Here is an 18556-nt window from a genome sequence, read left to right as displayed (position 1 = left end):
TCCTCCAGGAGTGACTCCTGGGCAGAGAGCCAGGAGTAAGCCCTGAGCACTGCTGGTTGTAGTCCCCCAAACCAAAAAATCCATATTTACTGTCATACTTAGTGATCAACACAGAATCTTTTATTTCCCTCTAAGATGAGAAATATTAGGAAAATGTCACTCTATTTTTTGGATTAGCATTTTATTTATTGGCGGGCTTAACAAGTCAATTTGTCCAAAAATATCAGTACAAGGCATATCAATATCAGTATTATAAAGGAAGAGGTAAATTTTTGTTCACAAATAAATTGATTGTGTACATAACAATCCTAATGAACCCACAAAAAGTGATTAGAATCAGTCTTCTGGGTTTGGGGGTTTTTTAGGGGGTATTGGGTCACACTCTGTAGTGCTCAGGTGCTGTTCCTAAGGCTGTAACTGACACTGCTCAGGAGCGATTCCCACAATGCTCAGGACACCATGTGGTGCTGGGATCGAACTTGGGCCTCCCACTGGCGGGCCCAGGAGCTCAGATGGACCAATGTAAGAACTGAAGCTATAAAATCTATAGTTAATAAAACTGTAAAACATAATGATAAATCTTAATGACCTTAGATTTTTTTTTTTAGTTTTTGGGCCACATTTAACAGTTCTCGGGGCTTACTCCTGGCTCTATACTCAGGGATTCTCCTGGCAGTGCTTGGGGGACTGTGATGTGGTGCTGGGGATTGAACCTGGTTTGGCCACATGCAAGGCAGGTGCCCTACCCGCTGTACTATCGCTATAGCCCTAACCTTGGATTTTGTAATAGTTTCTTTTTTCCACATCTGCCCATTCACACTACAGACCAGGCAAAGGGCCTGAACCGAGGTGTCTACAGGGTGGCTTTACTGTGTGCATCCTCTTCCTGTCGTCGGTGTAAGGAACACAGCCTGTGAGCACCGCCAGGGGGCCCTGTTGGGCACAGAGCCAAGAAGAGCCCCTGAGCACCCACAGCTTGCCCTAAACACCCACCACCACCTGCAAAAAGTGAAAAAAGAATAAAAGAAAAAGAAAGTTTATATTAAATAGAAGAAAATACTTGCAAATTATACATAAAGACTTGTATCTTAAATAAATACTTCTCACCACCCAATAATAAAAAGAGAACAAGTAATGTCAGAGAGCTTGCACAATGCATGGAGCTCATGCCTTGTAAGCAGGAGACTCAGGTTCGGTCCTAACCGGGCATGATACCCTGAGCATCACCAGGATCACTTCCCCCAACTGCCCTGGTCCCCAGCGGTATTAGGTGTGGCCTTCCACAAAAATTAAAAAGAACAGGTAGGCCTGGGGATGTGGCTCAGTGATGGAATGCCTGCCTCGCCTGCATGAGCCGCACGGGTGTAAGCACTCACAGTGCCCTGCTTCCCCACTGCCGGCCCCAGCATCACTGGGTGTAGTGCTGGTGGCCCCTAAGCACCACGAGGTCAATCTTGTGTCCCTATTCAAACAGACAAACAAAAAGCACTCTAGGAAGGTTTCAAGAATTTGGGAGGCTGAGGGTTCTGCCCTTGGAAAGAGTGCCTTGAGCCTCTGAAGGGGGCACTCCAACATGCCAGAACATAAAAGGCATTTGTGGCAGGTCCAGGCACTGCCACGAACAGTCCTGCATGTGGACCAAAGGCTTGGCAGAGCTTGTAGCAAATCCTATGGCAAGAAAGATTTCCCAGGGTACCTAAGGTAAGATACAGTGATATTATTGCAGGGCAAACGTTTCTGGAGTTACAAAACAGTTCCTGGCATGTGCCCGAGCTCTGGCAAGAACTGGGTTCTCACCTTAGGCTAACTGTCACCAAGTTGAAAGGTGCTATCACAGAATGGAAGTGGTCTTGTCAGATCCAGAGGGCACAATTAAATAACAGAAGGGATGGTCACCCCACATGGCCTTGATCTATGATATCTCAGGTGGCTCACAGGGAACTGCCCCTGGAAGAAGACTTTTTTTTTCTTTTTGGGTCACACCTGGCGATGCACAGGGGCCACTCCTGGCTCTGCACTCAGGAATCACTCCTGGCAGTGCTCAGGGAACCATATGGGATGCTGGGAATCGAACCCGGGTCGGCCACGTGCAAGGCAAATGCTCTACCCGCTCTGCTATCTCTCCAGTCCCCTGGAAGAAGACTTCTAAGGGACACTGTGCTGTGTAGGGAGAGAAGGGTAGGAAAAGGGGCCAAGTGTTAGAGAGGGAGGGAGGGAGGGAGGGAGGGAGGGAGGAAGGGATGCACCAGAGTCAAGATCTCCAGTTGGTCCCTCATTTATATATATAATCTGCTTGGTCAGTTCCATAGACCATAACTTACACAGGGTGTAGCCAATCAGATGATAGAAATGGCTAAGAGATACACTGAAATCTATAGGCTCAGGGGGCTGGAGAGATGTGGGAAGCCAAGAGCCCTCTCATAGACCCTGGCCTTGGTTCCCATGTTAGGAACTGCTTAGGACAGACATTGGTGACAGTCTCCTAGGACTTCTTGACCTCAGTGAATGCCTGATCTATAGCCACATACATCAGGCTGACAGTTATCTTATCTGGCCTTATCTATAGTGACCTCCAGGATGCATCTACTGCCATAAGACCCTTAGATATACAAATGCAAAGCTCAGGATGCATCTACTACCATAACACCTTTTGATATACAAATGTTTATATATCCTTGAATTCTATGTAAAACTCTTGTTGCTAACCTTACCATGTATGGTTATATTGCTTCTGCTTGTGACTGGGCTATCCCAGACCCTATATAAACAGCCTGTATCCCTCAATAAAGTCTGTCCCTTTTTCTCTCTGTTTCTAAACTGTACTCTGTCTCTGGTGTCTTGTGTTCATTCGGTTGGTCCCTCCTTGCACCATCGGATCAATCCTCAGGCCACCTCTGTGGGCCGGAGAGTGGTTAGCGCCCCCCCTCCCCCCGCTGCAGAGAGATAGCACAGTGGGTAGTGCATTTGCCTTGCATGCAGCTGACCCGGGTTCAATTCCCAGCATCCCATATGGTCCCCTGAGCACTGCCAGGTGTAATTCCTGAGTGCAGAGCCAGAAGTAACCCCTGTGCATCACCGGGTGTGACCCAAAAAGCAAAAAAAAAAAAAAAAGGAAAAAAGAAATCTATAGGCTCAGGTCTCTTTGTGGGGGCTATTGTGGTTGTAGTGGGTACTTGGAAGAAAATACTATTACAACTGCTGCCAGTTCCTAGAGCCAGCCTGAAGAGGTGTACCTATGTCCACATAAAGAGCTGAAGACAATTGGTGGTGGATGTTATATTCTTACTTGATGTCCTCAAGAACCCAGTGCTCCTCAGATCCATGTGCAACATAAGGACCCCAGGGCTGCGGTAAACAGTCGAGCTGGCTGGTTCTGGGACTCTGGTAGAGCAAACACCAGATGTTTGTAGACAAGGAAGCAGGTTAAAGGTAGAGAGCCAGTGTGCCACAGTGTACCATTCAATTCCAGTTGGTAGAACACACGAGTCTGGAATGTTCTCCAGTACTCCCTGCACTGCACTGGGAAATCTGCCTTCCTACCCTGGACTAGGGTCTGGTTCCCAGAGAGGGGCCCCTCATCAGGGACATGGTAGGAGTCACACACAACGGACACTAGAATGCTGTCTAATCACCTGCCAGCGAGTAAACGGGTCCCCATACTGCCAGCAGGCATACCCTGACTCAGATCCTGGGACTGCGGCAACTGGATATTCTGATGTTCCCCTCTACCCCTCTGTCACATTCATCATACGTTAGAGTCACGTCAGCTGGAGGAGGGCTGATACCTTCCCCACCAGCCCTTCAGAGGCGCAAGCAGTTCTTGGGAGAGGTGGATCTTGAAAGGGTGGGGAGAAGAAGGAATAGGCAGTAACTGGCTAGAGTTGTGTGTGTACATGTGGTGCCAGGATTGAACCGAGGACGTCACACATGCAAGGGAAGTTCTGTGGCTGAGCCACCTTCGCCCCCAGATACAGCCCTAAGTAGAGAAGCCACCCTCAGCCCGCATACTTTCCTCTTTCATCTCCACGGGCACAGAAATAGTGTCCCGTCAGAGGCCTGAGGGCTGTGAAAGGTGAGCAGGCTGCATAAGGCAGTGTTGGGAAAACTGCCCTTAGCACGAGGGGCGGGGTACCCTGACCCCACTCAAAGTGGGTCCACACCCCAGGGCCTCCCTCCTCTCCCGCCTCACACACTCCCCAGACTCCTAACACCCTGGTTGCCATTGGAAAATGCCAGATTAGTGGACTCTTGACTCAGGCAGGCTTTGGAGACTGTCCCCTTTCCCTCGCAGCAGGTCACTGAGAGCCACCAGGACACTGAGTGGTGTCACTGTGCCACAAAGCAGCTGATGGGCTAAGGAGTGGAGATGCTTTATGTGAGCAGAAGCGAGGCGCATCACAGATGTAACTGCTGACCCACGTGGCAAGTGTGGGTCGACTTGGTTTTCTTGTTTTAGGGGTCATGCCCAGCAGTACTAGATGGAGTACACCTGGGGAACAATGTAATGCAATGTATGAACCATCTTTCAGTCCTGGATATTTAACTTTTTATTTGATTTGGGGGCTCAGGGACTACTCCCAGCACTCTGCTTGGGGACCATGGAGTACTAGGGATCAAACTTAGGTCTCCTACGTGCAAAACCTATGCTCCAGCCCTTTGAGCTATCTCCTAAATGTTCGGGTGGGCTCTTTTGGGGTGGTGGAGGCTCCTCATGGCAGTGCTGAAGGACCATGGGATGCTGGGACTGAAACCCAGTGCTCTGCACATGCTCCAGCCCTTTGAACCATGACCCAGACTACATCTTTTGGCTCTCACCATGAGCATGCAGTTCCATGAGGTGAAGGATACAGACTGGGAGAGCAACACAGCTCACAGTGTAGGGCTAGAGCAGCCAACCTGCAGTCAGACCTCCAGCTGACAAATCTGACGCCAAGGAGGGTGGCAACAACAAGGTCTCACACTTCAAAATGTCTCCTCTGGGCCGTGCCAAGATAGCACATGCTGTGAGGTTTGAGAGTCCAGGGTTTTTGTTGTGGGCTTTTTTGTTTAATTTTGTTTGTCACAGGGCTACACTTGGCAGTGCTCATGGCTGACTCCTGGCTCTGCTTTAAGGAATCACTCATGGCTCTGTGCTCAGAAATCACTCTTGGTGGGACTCCTGGGACATATGGGGTACTGGGAATAGGACCTGGGGCAATTCCATGTAAGGAAAGTGCCCTGCACGCTGTACTATCTCTCTAGCCTGGCGGCCCAGTTTTGATGCCCCAAATCACACGGTCTTCTTGAACACGTCCAGGTTTGGCACTAAAACAAACAGACAAATAAACAAACAAACAAAGGGATGGCAAAGTGAGTCGGCAAAGGAGCCCAAAGAGGTTCTAAACAGCCCTCGTGGGGCAACTGGTTGCAGGCTGAGATCAGTTTGCAGCCTGATTTCTCCCAGGAGATTGATTCCTGGTCTCCAAACTGACCGAATCGTTGGGGGACCAGGTGCGGTGCAATCGCAGGTTTGCTGATGGCGCGCCCTGGTTGGAGTTCGGGAGATGCCAGGGTGGGTTTCTCAAGATTTGCCCACCCAACTGCAGGGAGAGGGGACGGCGGCATGAACCGCCGGTCCAGGCCAAGGAGGTTACAGGATGAGGCTATGGGCGCCTGGTCCGGGGCGCTCCGGGGTCGCGACGCCCTCCGGCCGCTGTCCCAGAGAACCCCGGCAGTGCGCGGCGCCCTCCGTCCCTTCCCGGCGTCTCCCAGCGGTGCTTTCTGCAGCCTTCTCCGACGGGAGGACGCGCGCGGGGCCCGGGGCTTCCCGCGCGCCCCCTCCCCGCTGCCCGGCCGGCCCCCGCGTGTCGATGCGGAGCCGGATTTGGCGCCGCAGCCGGGGATTAGCGCGCTCCGGGCCGGCACGGCGGGATTAGCCCGCGTGGACTCGGCGCCCGGCCGGGGGATTACGGCGCGCGCCCCCCGACGTATATAATGTTCCCGCCGTGGCGGCGGGGAGCCAGGCAGGGCATGGCGGCGGCGGGGGGCGCAGCGAGCCGCAGGGGCCCCGGGCGGCCCTGCCCCTTTTCCATCGAGCACATTCTCTCCAGCCGGCCAGAGCGGAGCCCCCCGGCCCGCGCCGCGCGACCGCCGCAGCCCGCCGGCCGCCCGAGCCCCGCGCAGCCCGGCGAGCCGGGGACGCCGGAGGCCGCGCCCTGCGCCTGCTGCTGCTGCTGCGGCCCTCGCGCCGCGCCCCGCGGGCCCCCGGAGCCGGTCGCCGGGCTGGGTGAGTGCGTGCGGGCCGCGGGGGGCTCCGGGGCGCGGCGCGGGGCGTGCGGAGCTCGGCTCGCCGCGCCGCCCGCACCTCACCGCGACCTCGCCCCGCAGGCTCGCGCCTGCCGTGGCCGCTGAGGCTGGGACCCGCCGCGCCCCTGCGCTTGGCGGCGCCGCCGGACGGCTCCGGGGCGCTGCCCAGCGCCGGGGGGCCCGGCCCGCAGCGGCGCACGCGGCGCCACCGCACCATCTTCAGCGAGGAGCAGCTGCAGGCGCTGGAGGCGCTCTTCGTGCAGAACCAGTACCCCGACGTGGGCACGCGCGAGCGCCTGGCCGGCCGCATCCGCCTGCGCGAAGAGCGCGTGGAGGTGGGTGCCCTGCGGCCTGCCGGGCGGGCGGGACGGCGCGCTCGGGCTCTCTGCGCCTTTGTGGTGTCGGGGACGCCCTCGGGACCGCCGTGGGCCGCAGGGCCAGCCCCGGCGAGGGCCGAGCCGGGACGGCACGTGCAGGGGAGTGCACGGGGCAAGGCTAGCTTTCGTTCCCTTCGTTTTAAGCACCCCACCCCGCTTTGTGCTAAGTGAGTTGCACAACCGCGTTGCAGAATCGGGAAGCCCAAGAGGGCGCGGGAGCAGGGTATGGGGCACCGGGGGCGGTGGGAAGGGGAAGGCGCGGGGTGGATGGGTAGGAAGGTGCGCCTGCGGAGCGGGGTCCCGCTCTGCGGCCGCGGGAGGGACGGAGGGTGCAGGGTTCGAGCCCCGCGCTCCTCGTCCGCCGCCGCCGCGGCCGGCGGCTTGGGACGGGGCCTGAGCCGTGCTTCTCCCCAGGTCTGGTTCAAGAACCGTCGGGCCAAGTGGCGACATCAGAAGCGCGCGTCCGCGTCCGCCAGGCTTCTGCACGGGGTCAAGAAGTCCCCCAAGGAGAGCTGCTGAGGAGCCTGGTCCCAGGACAGACGACCGACCTACCCTAACCGCGGAAGAAGAGACAAGAGCCCTCCCGCGGCTCCTGGCTGGCGCCTGTGTGCTCCCTTTTCTCATGGCAGTCGGGTAGAGGGTGGTGCCCGGGAGGAGGGGGGCCGAGGCTAGTGGACACAGAGCAGGTCAGCTTCCTCATCTTACCAATGCACCCCAGGACAGGAGCCTTCTCGCCACGGGGGTCCCGATTTCCGGGGTGGAGGCTCCTCTCCCTCAGGGGACTTGCTGCCCAGCTACTCTCCAGGTATGCACACAGCACCCCAGCAGAATGGGTGGTGCCCGTGCTCCCGGGGTGTTGCACCTGGAGTAATGCAGCTTAGATTTTTCCCACTCGCTTATCCCCTTTCCCCGTGGAATGCTGAATGGCAATACCTCAACACCATGAGCTATTGTGTAACTTTTTGATGGTTGGGCAGTTTACAAGCCTTTTGTTGTGGCCGTGCTTCTGCCAGCCCACATTCAGCTGCAAGACCCACAGAATCATGCTAGAGGAGGTCATCCTCAGAAGCCTCCCCGCAGCCCCAGCTCCATCATCCTGAACCTTGTGCACATGCCAAGAAATAAATGAGCTGCTACAAGCAATTGGAAGCTGGTCCAGGGCCAGTCAGTACCTTGGCTCACCCTTAACGCCCCTGTTCCCCAACCACCACCACCTGCCTCTCCTATACTCTCCAACCGGTCTTAGGGAACAGCTCAGGAAGTTCTCAGACCAGGGAGCAATGGAGCAGAGCACTATGGAATATGGCCTCAATCCCCGGGTCTGGGCCAGTCTGTCTGGTCTGTTTCAAGGAGAGAGGCCTTGGCTTCCTTCCTTGAGGGATTCTGAGTGATGTGCTCCTCCCACCAGTCCATCTCTGCCCTCTAGTGGACAAGCCGATCTTCCACTCGGGAGGGACACCTCTGCCCTTGCAGGGTCATTATCTTTGCTGTCATCCGGGCCCCAGCATGAAGGTGTGAGAACATGACTTTGATTCTACAAATAGGCCTGCCTGTATAGAAGGTCCAGAGTCCCTAGTAGCCTGCTGGTTTGCCTTCATAGCTCTGTTCTGCCTCCTCAGAGGTCCTGGAGGGAATGGATGTCTAGAAGGAGGCACAGCCCATCCATAAGAGGTGCAGGATTAGGGCTGAACAGATAGCAGAGCAAGTTGGCCACTTGCATGTGGCTGGCCTGGGTTCGATCCTCAGCATCCCATATGGTCCCCTGAGCACCACCAGGAGTAATTCCTGAGAGCACAGCCAGAAGTTACCCCTGACCATCACCAGGTGTGACCTTTTTTTTTTTTTTTTAAAAGGAGCAGGAGCCAGGACTACCATTTCTGGGTCTCCCCAAAGCTGGACTTGGACTCCATGCAGCAGGCACAGTGCTCCTGGTACCAGGTCCACCTTTCTGGCTTCCCAAACTCGCTGAGTCCTGGTCTCCCTGGAGCCTGCACAGTTGGCCTGCAGAGCTGTCCTGCAGAGCCTGGACATCCTCAACTCCCTGGTTTTAAGAGCCCTTGCCCACTCCTGATGAGAGGCTACTTGTTGTTGGGGAAGCCATCATCAGAGCCTCACCTTTTTTTATTTTTCAGAGCCTCCACCTTTGAGGGCCTGGTGGCTCTGCTGCCCTCCTTATTTTTCTCCTTTCTTCCTAGTTGGTGCTTCTTGGCAGGCTGAGCGGGACAGATGATTGTTAACACAGGTGTCTTCAAGGCTGAGTCTGCTGCATTCCCTCATCTCCAGTTTCTCCCACATTAGGCTCTGATTTCTGTCTTCCCTGCTACATTATTTATTTATTTTTCTTTTTGGGTCATACCCAGCGATGCACAGGGGTTACTCCTGGCTCATGCACTCAGGAATTCCTCCTGGCGGTGCTCGGGGGACCATATGGGATGCTGGGAATCGAACCCCGGTTGGCTGCGTGCAAGGCAAATGCCCTATCCGCTGTGCTATTGCTTCAGCCCCTTCCCTGCTACATTAACATCCCCATCCCAGGCTTCTCCCCTCAGCTCTTTATGTGCCCTTAGATTACCTCATCATGACCACCAGCCTGCATGCAGACTGGTCTTGCCCTTGCAGTGTAATTCACAGCCTTTATTTGGAAACAAATGATCCTTTCTGGGGTCACCCCCACACATGCTCCTGAAACTTCTTAGTCGTGTTCATCCTGATGCTGGGCCTTCCTTCATGCTCTGCCACAGCACTACACTTATGCCTGTTCACCTGTGGATTTGCAACCACTTCAGATCAGGGAAACCTCCCTGGACTGCCTCCTGGGTTAGAGTCCCCGTGGACAAACTCTTTCTTGCATCTGTCAGCTGCAATTGCACACCTGTTTGTGGGTGATCTGATCCAGGTCAGCCTTCTCCATCTGATAGTGGGAGAAGAGATACCACCAGGGACTCCCCAGGGAATGAACTACAAATACAAAGAATTTGGGGTTTAACATACTTGTTTGAATGGAATTCACAGCCCTTATTTGGAAACAAATGATCCTTTCTGGGGGAAAATGCTTAGGCGATTGATCCCTTCAGTGACAACCCTTTCTGGGAAACTCATTCTGGCATTCAAGGACCCAGTACTTTTTAACCAGACGTTTCGTATTGAACTGTGTTATTTTATTTTATAACTATCAAAAAAAGAATTGCCGTGGGGTTGTATAAAATTTGAGTAAACACTTTAAAACGCCTATACAGAAAATTTAGTGCTTTAAGATACGTATTCAGAAAATGTTGTGAAGGATGGGTTCTTGTTGATAATATGGAAACATACAGCGATTATTCCCAAGAAATTGGAATTCTGAGATCTTTCCATTCTTAAGTGATGGAATGTTTCACAATTAGCTTTAACGACACGCCCACCACCAGCACCACATCGCCCCCTGGCGTTCATAACTTCAAGTATGCGTGCTCTGCGCTGGGCAAAGACTACCAACTCCCCGCAAGGGGCGGGATTTGTTGACGTCATCACTGAGCGCGGGCTGACCGCAGGAACGCACGGCTTCCCTATTGGTCGGCTACTTAAGGCGCCTGCGCAGTCCGCTTCCCCGCCCCCGCCCCGCTCCGACCCTGTGACGTGTTTGGGTCGCCGACGTGGTTCTGGGATAGTGATGGAGACGCCCGGCGCTTCGGCCCGGGCGTTGTTGCTCTCCGCCGCGTCGGGGCCGCGGAGGAAGCGTGCGGCGGAGGAGGCAGGGGCTACGACGGGCAAACAGCGCGTTCTAGACGAGGAAGAATACATCGAGGTAAGACCTGGCTGCAACGCGCCAGTCACTACCGCCCCCCGCCGCTGCCGCCTCTCCGTTCAGCGCCCTCGTCCTGGGTGGCGGCGGTGCCGTTATCGCGCGGGGTTCCTGCCCCAGTAGTGGGCCCAGTCGGAGAGGCAGACAACCCCCGTGGTGACGGAAGTGTCCTTGATGGAGGAAGCCCTCGCCAGGAAGAGACGGGACAGGTGTGTCTGTGTTGGGACTCAGGAAGTCGAGATAGGGAGCAGTGAGTAAGGTTCTGACCGACTGGAAGAATGTGGGCTAGGGAGAACTCTCTAGAAAGTGATATCCGGCAGTACAAGGGCGGCAGCATCGTCGGGTAAACGGGCAGGCCTCCGAGGACCCTTGTGGTAGATTTCGATTTACTGGCAAGAAAGAGTTGGCAGGGAAATTGGAGGAACGCTTCTGGGACGTGCAGGCAGATGCTGCATTGTGGGCAGCTGATGCACTCCACGCGCTGCTCAGCGGCGAGGCCCGTCCAGCTGGAGCGGCAGACTTGGGGATCTAAAATAGTGCTGGTGGTGGTGAGTGGAGACCGAATCGCCCTAGAAATGGGTTCGGGCATGGGGGGCAGAAGATGTCAACATCAATATTGGTCCTGTGGGTGTGCCAGCAGAGTCAGCAAAGGTCAATGACCTGTTACTGAGAAGTTTCCTGGGAGTCAGGAGGATTGTAGTCACAAGCCGTGTTGCAGCAAGGCTGCTGGGATTCCTTGTAAGAAAGTGCTGCTAGCCAGGAATGTCGTTTGGGGAGGTGTTCGGCAAGCATCTTAGTAGGTGAGTCAGTGGCGGTAGATATCAACTCTTCAGGTGGCAGCTCTGTCTGTTCTCTCTGCAGGGCCTCCAGACTGTTATCCAGAGGGACTTCTTTCCTGACGTGGAGAAGCTGCAGGCACAGAAGGAGTACCTGGAGGCTGAGGAGAATGGAGACTTGGAGCGGATGCGCCAGATCGCCATCAAATTTGGCTCTGCGCTGGGCAAGATATCCCGAGAGCCCCCTCCTCCTTGTAAGAGAATTCTCCTCCCCCTCCTCCCATTCCTCCGGGTTGCAGGAAGAGCGAGCATCTGCTAAGCTCCTGTCTTAGGCTCACGCTCATTTTCATCCCCTCTTCTACCTCCAGACGTGACTCCAGCCACATTCGAAACCCCAGAGGTGCACACGGGCCCCGGAGTGGTGGGTGCCAAATCCCGGCCCCGCGGGCGAGGCCTGGAGGATGGTGACGGTAAGGGCCCACTTTCTGTTAAAGGTTAGATTGCCTGTGAGTCCCCTCTGTGAGACCCTAGAGGAGTGGTCCAGAGCAGATAATCTCTTAGTTTGATTGGCAGCCTGTGGGGTCAGAGCGGCCTGGTGTAGGGAGTGAGAGATCTGGGTCTGGCTTCTCAAGGTGGAGTGATCCTCTGAGCCCTCCCATGGAGCATCAGTGTGGCTGGCTTTCACCGGACTGCTCACTGCCAGTCACCATCCAGAGTTTCCTGGGCCTCAGTGGGTCCTCCTGTCCTTAAGGTCTCCTCCTTAAGATGGCTCAGGCCTCTACACCAGTGTCTTCTGAGTTGGCTCCATTCCCTAGGTAACTACGCAGCTCATGCCTCTCCCTTCATGTCTGCTCAGTCATCATCCAGCTAGGGAACCCTCTCCATGCCTCCCAGGGTGAAGTCGCAGCCCCTCGAGGACGCTGTCCCCTCCTGCCTGGTTTGGTTTGTTCATTACAGGACTGATCTCATAGAACCATTTCTGCGTGCAGTTGCCTCAGGCTGAGTGCTGGTTCTTTTTTCGTTTGTTTGTTTTTTGGGTCATACCTATTGATAATCGGGGGTTACTCCTGACTCTGCACTCAGGGATCACTCTTGGTGATGCTCAGGGGACCATAAGGGCTGCTGGGGGTTGAACCTCGGTCGGCCACAGACAAGGCAAGTGCCCTCCCCACTGTACTATTGCTCCAAACCCTTGAGTGCACGTTCTTTTTTCGTTCCTATCAGTGACCTTTTCTAGAGCAGCACATGATGTGCTGTGGGTCTTCCGCAAACATGTGGAGAGTTGAATAACATTGTCTTCAGCACATTGGGGAGGAGTCCCTGATAACCTCTCAGCTTTACAGGGAGTGGTTCCAGGAGAAGCCTTGAGTCATGAATCTTGTTGTGCATGAGTGTTCCACGTGTCACAGCATTTCCTCACAGTCAGGACTTCTGTCAACACATGAACAGGTGGACAGTGCGCTCCTCTCTGTTCCATTCCAGTCTGCTGCGTGCTGTTGTGCTCCCACAAATGTGACATGTTCTGTTTCAAAACCCTTCTCCAAACGGTCATGTTTGTGAAGTTTGGTTCTCCATTGCAGTGAATCCTGAGGCAGCGTTCAGGTTGTTTTCTTGAAATACGCCCTCCCTTACCTATATTCAGAAAATTCATTTATGTAACTTTAGAGAAATAATCCAGTTAAGGCAGTTGGCTTAGCATCTGCCTGTGACCATAACACAAGTTCAAATCCCAGCATCTCACACAGTCCCAGGAGCACTGCCAGATGCGGCCCCAGAGCACTACCGAGCGTGGCCCCAAAACAAAACAGATAAGTAGCCTAAGTGGCAGGGAACCACTGCCAGTCATAGTCTCAGGCTAGAGACCGAGCTAGGGACGTGTCTTTCTTGCAGTCTTGTTTTTTGGTTGGTTTTGTTTGTTCTGGAGCAGCCACACCATGTGGGACTCAGGATTACTCCTGACTCTGTGCTCAGGAATTGTTCCTGGCAGTGCTTGAGGGACCATATGGGATACTGGGGATTAAACCTGGGTCCGCTATGTGCAAGGCAAGCAAGGACCCTGCCTGCTGAACTCCCCCTTCAGCCGTATTTGTGTAATCTCGTGGCAACGGAATGAGGCATGACGCCTCATCTTTCCCACTCCTCCAACACCAGGACTTGAACTTTGCACGCAGGAGTGGTTGTATGTTTGGAGACTGTTACTGGAGGGACACAGAGGGCTTGTCTTAGTGTCCTTGATGAGTGTCTATGATGGCACCGCCTCCCCAGGGCGCTGCTTTCAGTGGTGGCTGGGCAGTGGTTCTGCCGGCAGGTCAGGAAGGGAAGCCTCGGTGTGGAGACTGTGCAGGAGGGACTCTTGGACAGCACTATTAAGGTGGGGGAGCCCTACTGTGGTCACCCCCTCTTCTGGTCTGAATCTGGCCCCACGCATCCCCCAGCTTCTCTGGGCAGCTGGGATGGTTGGTTCTGTCCAGGCGGGGTGTTGTGTGCCCATGTGGGCTCTCAGGACATGCCCAGGAGAACAGTGTGGGCATCCTGCTGGTCGGGATTGCGACTCCAAGGAGGTATGGACTCAGGTCCTGGTCTGTGTCGCCCCTTGAGCAGGAGAGACGGCTGAGGAGGAGGAGGAGGAGAAGGAGCCTCTGCCCAGCCTCGATGTCTTCCTGAGCCGTTACACGAGCGAGGACAACGCCTCCTTCCAGGAGATCATGGAAGTGGCCAAGGAGAAGAGCCGGGCACGCCATGCCTGGCTCTACCAGGCTGAGGAGGAGTTTGAGAAGGTGTTGTGGGGTGTGGTGGTGTGGGCTCTGGTTGTTGGTGGGGCGCAGCCCACGCTGTGGGGGGGGGGGGACCCTGGGTTCCGCTGCTCTGACCCTCTCTCTCCCCGCTGTGACACAGAGGCAGAAAGATAACCTTGCCCTCCCGTCAGCAGAGCACCAGGCCATTGAGAGCAGCCAGGCGGGTGTGGAGACCTGGAAGTACAAGGCCAAGAACTCCCTCATGTACTACCCAGAGGGTGAGTGGGCCAGAGGCAGGGACCCCGGGGCTGGGGGTGGGTTGTTTCTTTCTAGCCAGGCCCTCAGGCTCTGGAGTGGGGTGGTTCTCTGTGTGGAGTCAGAAAGGAGTGGAGCCCTTCAGCTGTCCCCAGTTCTGTCATGCCTGCCCTTGGTCCTGCATTTCCCTGCCACCCCACCCCGATACCAACTGCTGTCTCTGCACGGTTGCACAGGTGTCCCTGACGAAGAGCAGCTGTTCAAGAAGCCTCGACAAGTGGTGCATAAAAACACCCGCTTCCTCAGGGACCCCTTCAGCCAAGCCCTGAGCAGGTCCCAGCTGCAGCAGGCCGCTGCCCTCAATGCGCAGGTGAGTGGCAGGGGCGGCAGGGGCAAGCTGGATGCAGGAAGTCTTGGCTGCCTCTTTGTTCGAGGGTTGGCTCTTTTTTCTTTTCTTCTTTTTTTTTTTTGAGGGTAACACCTTGGTTTGCTCAGGACTTTTTCCTGACTCTGTGTTCCGGGTTCAGTCCTAGTGAAGCTCGGGATGGCATAGGGTGCCAGGGAGCAAACCCTAGTCAGCCACGTGCAAGGCAGGTGTCTTGCCCACTATAGTATCGCTTTGGTCCTATTGGGTGCTCCTCTTCATTGGGACCTGTGGGGACTGCCAGTGTCTTAAGTCTTAGTCCACGTGGCTCTCGTGGGCACCTTCTTGATCAGGCTCACCCTGGGGGCTCAGATCTATACCAGCAGCACCCTTGGGGCTGAGGGTGTGACTCAGTGGAAGGGCATAGGCCTCAGAGCCCGAGACCTGGGCTGCATCCCCAGCACTTTCCTTTCCCTTCCACCCTGCCCCGACCTTGCCATTCCCACACCCGTGAGGGCAGAGACTGAGAGTCGGGGAGCAGGAGGATGGTTCTGTATGGCGGTAGCTCTACACTCATGGGGTGGAGGGATGGGAGCAGGCAGGCACTGGCTCCCGGGTCAGCTTAGTCCCGCTCAAGAACCTGAAGTCAGGAGCACCCAAAAGTAGCCCATGTGCGCCCCAAGCTGAGGGCCTCTGCGCTGCCCTGAAGGGCAGGAAGCTCTTCCCTGGATGGCAGGAAGTGCTTGTCTGGCTAGCAGGCTTGTTCTGACAGGTGCTTTGGGCTCTGCGCGGGTAAGATCCTCCCTGCTCTTTCCCTGTGGGCTGTTTCTACAGCTCTGTCCACAGGGAAGTGGGGTGTGTGTGTATGTGTGTATGTGTGTTTGTGTGGGCGCATATGTGCGCGTGCGTGTGTCTTTGTGTGTGTGAGCACAAGTGTGTGAGTACCATAGCCATCTGTTGGCCAGAGAGCACACTCCTCCCCCACACTAACCTCTCTCTGCTTGTTCCAGCACAAACAGGGCAAGGTGGGTCCCGATGGCAAGGAGCTGATCCCTCAGGAATCCCCCCGAGTGGGTGGATTTGGATTTGTTGCCACCCCTTCTCCAGCTCCTGGTGAGAAACAAACCCTTGTGAAGTCAGCACCGCCCATCCCCCCAACGGGGCTGTCTCTCCGCCCTGCCACTGCTGACGCTTCCCCACTGCTATTTCCTGCTCATGGGACTCTGGGACTTGTGCTCCCAACTGAGCAGAGGATGGCGGCTCCAGCCTTTGTGCAGCTGGACTCCAGCAGACCTGATCTGATGTGTGGGATCTGCTCTCTGCAATGCGGTAGTTTCCAGGGCTCACCCTAAACCTAGCAGGATAGACAAACCAGGGGTGCTGGGCTCCTGCTGGACAGACTGGCCGCCTTGAGGGCTGAAGCATGGGAGCAGGTGGGGCCTGCAGAGTGGTAAGGGCAGTGAGGGCTAGAGGGCTGCCAGGTGGGAGATGCACCAGACTCACCCAGTTTGCAGGGGCACAGGCACCTGGCGCCATGAGGGGCTAGTCCTGAGGGGTTCTCGGGCCGTGTGTCCTCCTCCAGGTGACTGCAGCTGCGGTTGGGCTAGATGTCCCGTCAGTCCTAGCGTGCTCCCATTCTGGCCCCGTGCTGCCAGAAGGGAGTCTGGACCCAGCCTTGCCGCTCTTCATAGATTGGGGTGTGAGATGTGAGTGCTCACGGGGTTCCTCTCCTTCCGCATACTGGCAACTGCACTTTGGGGTGCTGTTTGCTGTGACACAGGCCAGGGCATATGGAGGCACCTCGAATTTGCCTAGTGTCCTGGGCAGTGTGGGAGTCCTGGGGCCCCTGAGGGGGGGTGTGCTCAGTGGCACCCCAGCCTAGCCCTCAGAAGAACCATCTGCCCCTCGGCCAGGTGCCCTGAGCTGCAGTTCTCTGTGCCTGCCTGCCTCGGTGTTTGTTAGCTGGGCCGCTCAGCATGACTAAGGAGGGCACTCTCTCTCTGCAGGGGTCAGCGAGTCCCCACTGATGACCTGGGGTGAGGTGGAGAACACCCCCTTGAGGGTGGAAGGGTCGGACACGCCCTACGTGGACAGGACACCAGGGCCGGCCTTCAAGGTAGGTTGAGGTGACGGTGCACAGTGGGGCCAGAGGGAGGCACAGCCAGAGCCCTTGCAGGGTCTCCGGCAGGAGAGCTGCAGGCACATCATGTGTTGGGGCCCGGGTAGGACAACAGGTTGGGGAGTGGAGCCGAGTACAGCAAGGAGCATTAGAGAGGGGTGAGCAGGCCACCGAGGCAGGTGCCAGGGCCCCCTCGGCCTGGCTGTGGGTGTGGAGGGCGCTGTGTGTTCTGTCTGCAGAGCAGGGCTTGGGGACCCCAGGGGCAGTTCCGCCCAGCCTCTTTGTAGGCAGGGTCGGGCAGGCCGGGCAGCTGGGTGGCAGGTGCTCTCCAGAGGTAGTGTGACCTGTGGGCAGCTGGGTCCCCACTGGAGGCTCCAGTTTGTTGGTGAGACTGGTTAGTGGGGGGCATAGAGCTTGTGTGTTGGGGTGCAGCCCCAGCATGCAGGTTGGGGGCTCTGAGGAACTCTCGGGGCCGGCAGAGGTGGACACCTCAAAGAGCAAGGGGGCTGCTGGCCAGGTCACAACCACCTATGCCTGCTGCCTTATAGATCCTGGAGCCGGGACGCAGGGAGCGGCTGGGGTTGAAGATGGCCAACGAGGCTGCTGCCAAGAACCGGGCTAAGAAGCAGGAGGCTCTTCGGAGAGTCACGGAGAACCTGGCCAGGTGGGTCTCTCGCCAATCTGCAGGGCAGATTCCGGCCAGCCCCAGGGTTCAAGTGCATTGGGCCTGGTGTATGTCCCATGTGAGGACACAGGGCTATTCTGTGTTCCTTCTCCCTCTTCTGTTGGGCTCATTCCTTGGAGGCTCATCGTGTGCCCCTTGTGCCGTCAGCAGCTCTGGCGTGCCCTAGGAACACGGTTCCTCAACCCCCACTGGAGATAGTGGGCAACTCCATCACTCGCCCTCATGGTTGGGCTTGCTGCAGTGGGCTCGTGCTCTGCAGGGTCCTGAGCCCCAAAGAGCCACCGTCTCCTCTCCCTCTTCCCTGATCTAACCTACTCCTGCATTTCTTACCAGCCTCACCCCCAAAGGCCTGAGCCCGGCTATGTCCCCAGCTCTGCAGCGCCTCGTGAGCAGGACAGCCAGCAAGTACACAGACCGGGCCCTGCGGGCCAGCTACACCCCGTCTCCAGCTCGCTCCACCCACCTCAAGACCCCAGCCAGTGGGCCCCAGACGCCCACAAGCACACCCGCTCCTGGCTCGGCTGCTCGAACCCCGCTCAGCCAGGACCCGGCCTCTATCACGGACAACTTGCTGCAGCTCCCAGCACGGCGCAAAGCCTCGGACTTCTTCTAGGACCCAGCTCAAGCTGGGCAAATGGAATTGGCGTGGAGCCTGCGGGGCGGGCAGCCACCCAGCAGAGGACTCTGGCCTTCGGGGGACCCAGGCCCAGTCCCAAAGCATTGACTCTCACGAGGGCTCTGGGAAGGTGCTGTGCCGCGGTCTGGCACCCGACACACCAGGCCTCGGGCGCCTCGCCGGGCCTTGCAGAGACTTTCCTGTGAGTCCCTCATTAAAGGCCACCTGGGGCAGTCTGGTGGGGCTGTCCATCTCTCCTGCTGCCCGCTGGACGGCGCCTCAGGGTCAGGAGAACCGGGCCCAGGGAGACAGCTGGGTGGGGGACCCTTCCTGTCACCTTAGTCATGGGGCCGCCCCTGGGGCCCAAAACTCAGGTCTGAGCTGGAGGCACAGCCTCTCCCACACACAGCTGGAGTGCCCGAGCTTCTCCCTGCCTTTCTGCCCCGTGGTGGCTTGGGCTGCAGCTCCACACACCAGCCTGGACTGCAGGTCTCCCGGTGGCAGGGCAGTTGGCCCCACCAGTCCTTCCCCTGGCCCCACTGTTGCTCCAGGCCCTGCTGCCT

The 18556-nt window shown here is 56.6% G+C and overlaps 2 protein-coding genes and 1 non-coding gene across 3 annotated transcripts; 2 read left to right on the top strand and 1 right to left on the bottom strand.

The window, feature by feature from the left end:
• Positions 1-800: 800 nt before the first annotated feature.
• Positions 801-933, bottom strand: LOC130029965 (small nucleolar RNA SNORA51). The gene has a single exon (XR_008793414.1). It is a non-coding gene; the product is annotated as a small nucleolar RNA SNORA51 (small nucleolar RNA).
• Positions 934-5958: 5025 nt separating this feature from the next.
• On the top strand, positions 5959-7225 carry GSC2 (goosecoid homeobox 2). The gene is made up of 3 exons (XM_056120715.1): positions 5959-6265; positions 6367-6620; positions 7077-7225. Exons 1-3 carry the CDS (start codon positions 5974-5976, stop codon positions 7179-7181), a joined length of 651 nt encoding a protein of 216 aa, XP_055976690.1. The 5' UTR covers positions 5959-5973; the 3' UTR covers positions 7182-7225.
• Positions 7226-10296: 3071 nt separating this feature from the next.
• Positions 10297-18232, top strand: ESS2 (ess-2 splicing factor homolog). Its single transcript, XM_056120702.1, has 10 exons — positions 10297-10446; positions 11305-11473; positions 11588-11689; positions 13821-13996; positions 14115-14232; positions 14446-14579; positions 15584-15686; positions 16580-16689; positions 17241-17356; positions 17711-18232. Exons 1-10 carry the CDS (start codon positions 10312-10314, stop codon positions 17988-17990), a joined length of 1443 nt encoding a protein of 480 aa, XP_055976677.1. The 5' UTR covers positions 10297-10311; the 3' UTR covers positions 17991-18232.
• Positions 18233-18556: the final 324 nt, after the last annotated feature.

Source organism: Sorex fumeus, unplaced genomic scaffold (genome assembly GCF_029834395.1).
Source record: "Sorex fumeus unplaced genomic scaffold, SorFum_2.1 ptg000043l, whole genome shotgun sequence".
Taxonomy (NCBI): domain Eukaryota; kingdom Metazoa; phylum Chordata; class Mammalia; order Eulipotyphla; family Soricidae; genus Sorex; species Sorex fumeus.
This window is presented reverse-complemented; position numbering and strand designations above follow the sequence as displayed.

Excerpts from the sequence above, each read along its gene's own strand:
- GSC2 (XM_056120715.1), top strand. The coding sequence starts at position 5,974 with ATGTTCCCGCCGTGGCGGCGGGGAGCCAGGCAGGGCATGGCGGCGGCG. Across the intron at positions 6,266-6,366 it reads GGAGCCGGTCGCCGGGCTGG|GCTCGCGCCTGCCGTGGCCG; the intron begins GTGAGTGCGTGC and ends CTCGCCCCGCAG. Across the intron at positions 6,621-7,076 it reads TGCGCGAAGAGCGCGTGGAG|GTCTGGTTCAAGAACCGTCG; the intron begins GTGGGTGCCCTG and ends GCTTCTCCCCAG.
- ESS2 (XM_056120702.1), top strand. The coding sequence starts at position 10,312 with ATGGAGACGCCCGGCGCTTCGGCCCGGGCGTTGTTGCTCTCCGCCGCG. Across the intron at positions 10,447-11,304 it reads ACGAGGAAGAATACATCGAG|GGCCTCCAGACTGTTATCCA; the intron begins GTAAGACCTGGC and ends TTCTCTCTGCAG. Across the intron at positions 11,690-13,820 it reads AGGCCTGGAGGATGGTGACG|GAGAGACGGCTGAGGAGGAG; the intron begins GTAAGGGCCCAC and ends CCCCTTGAGCAG.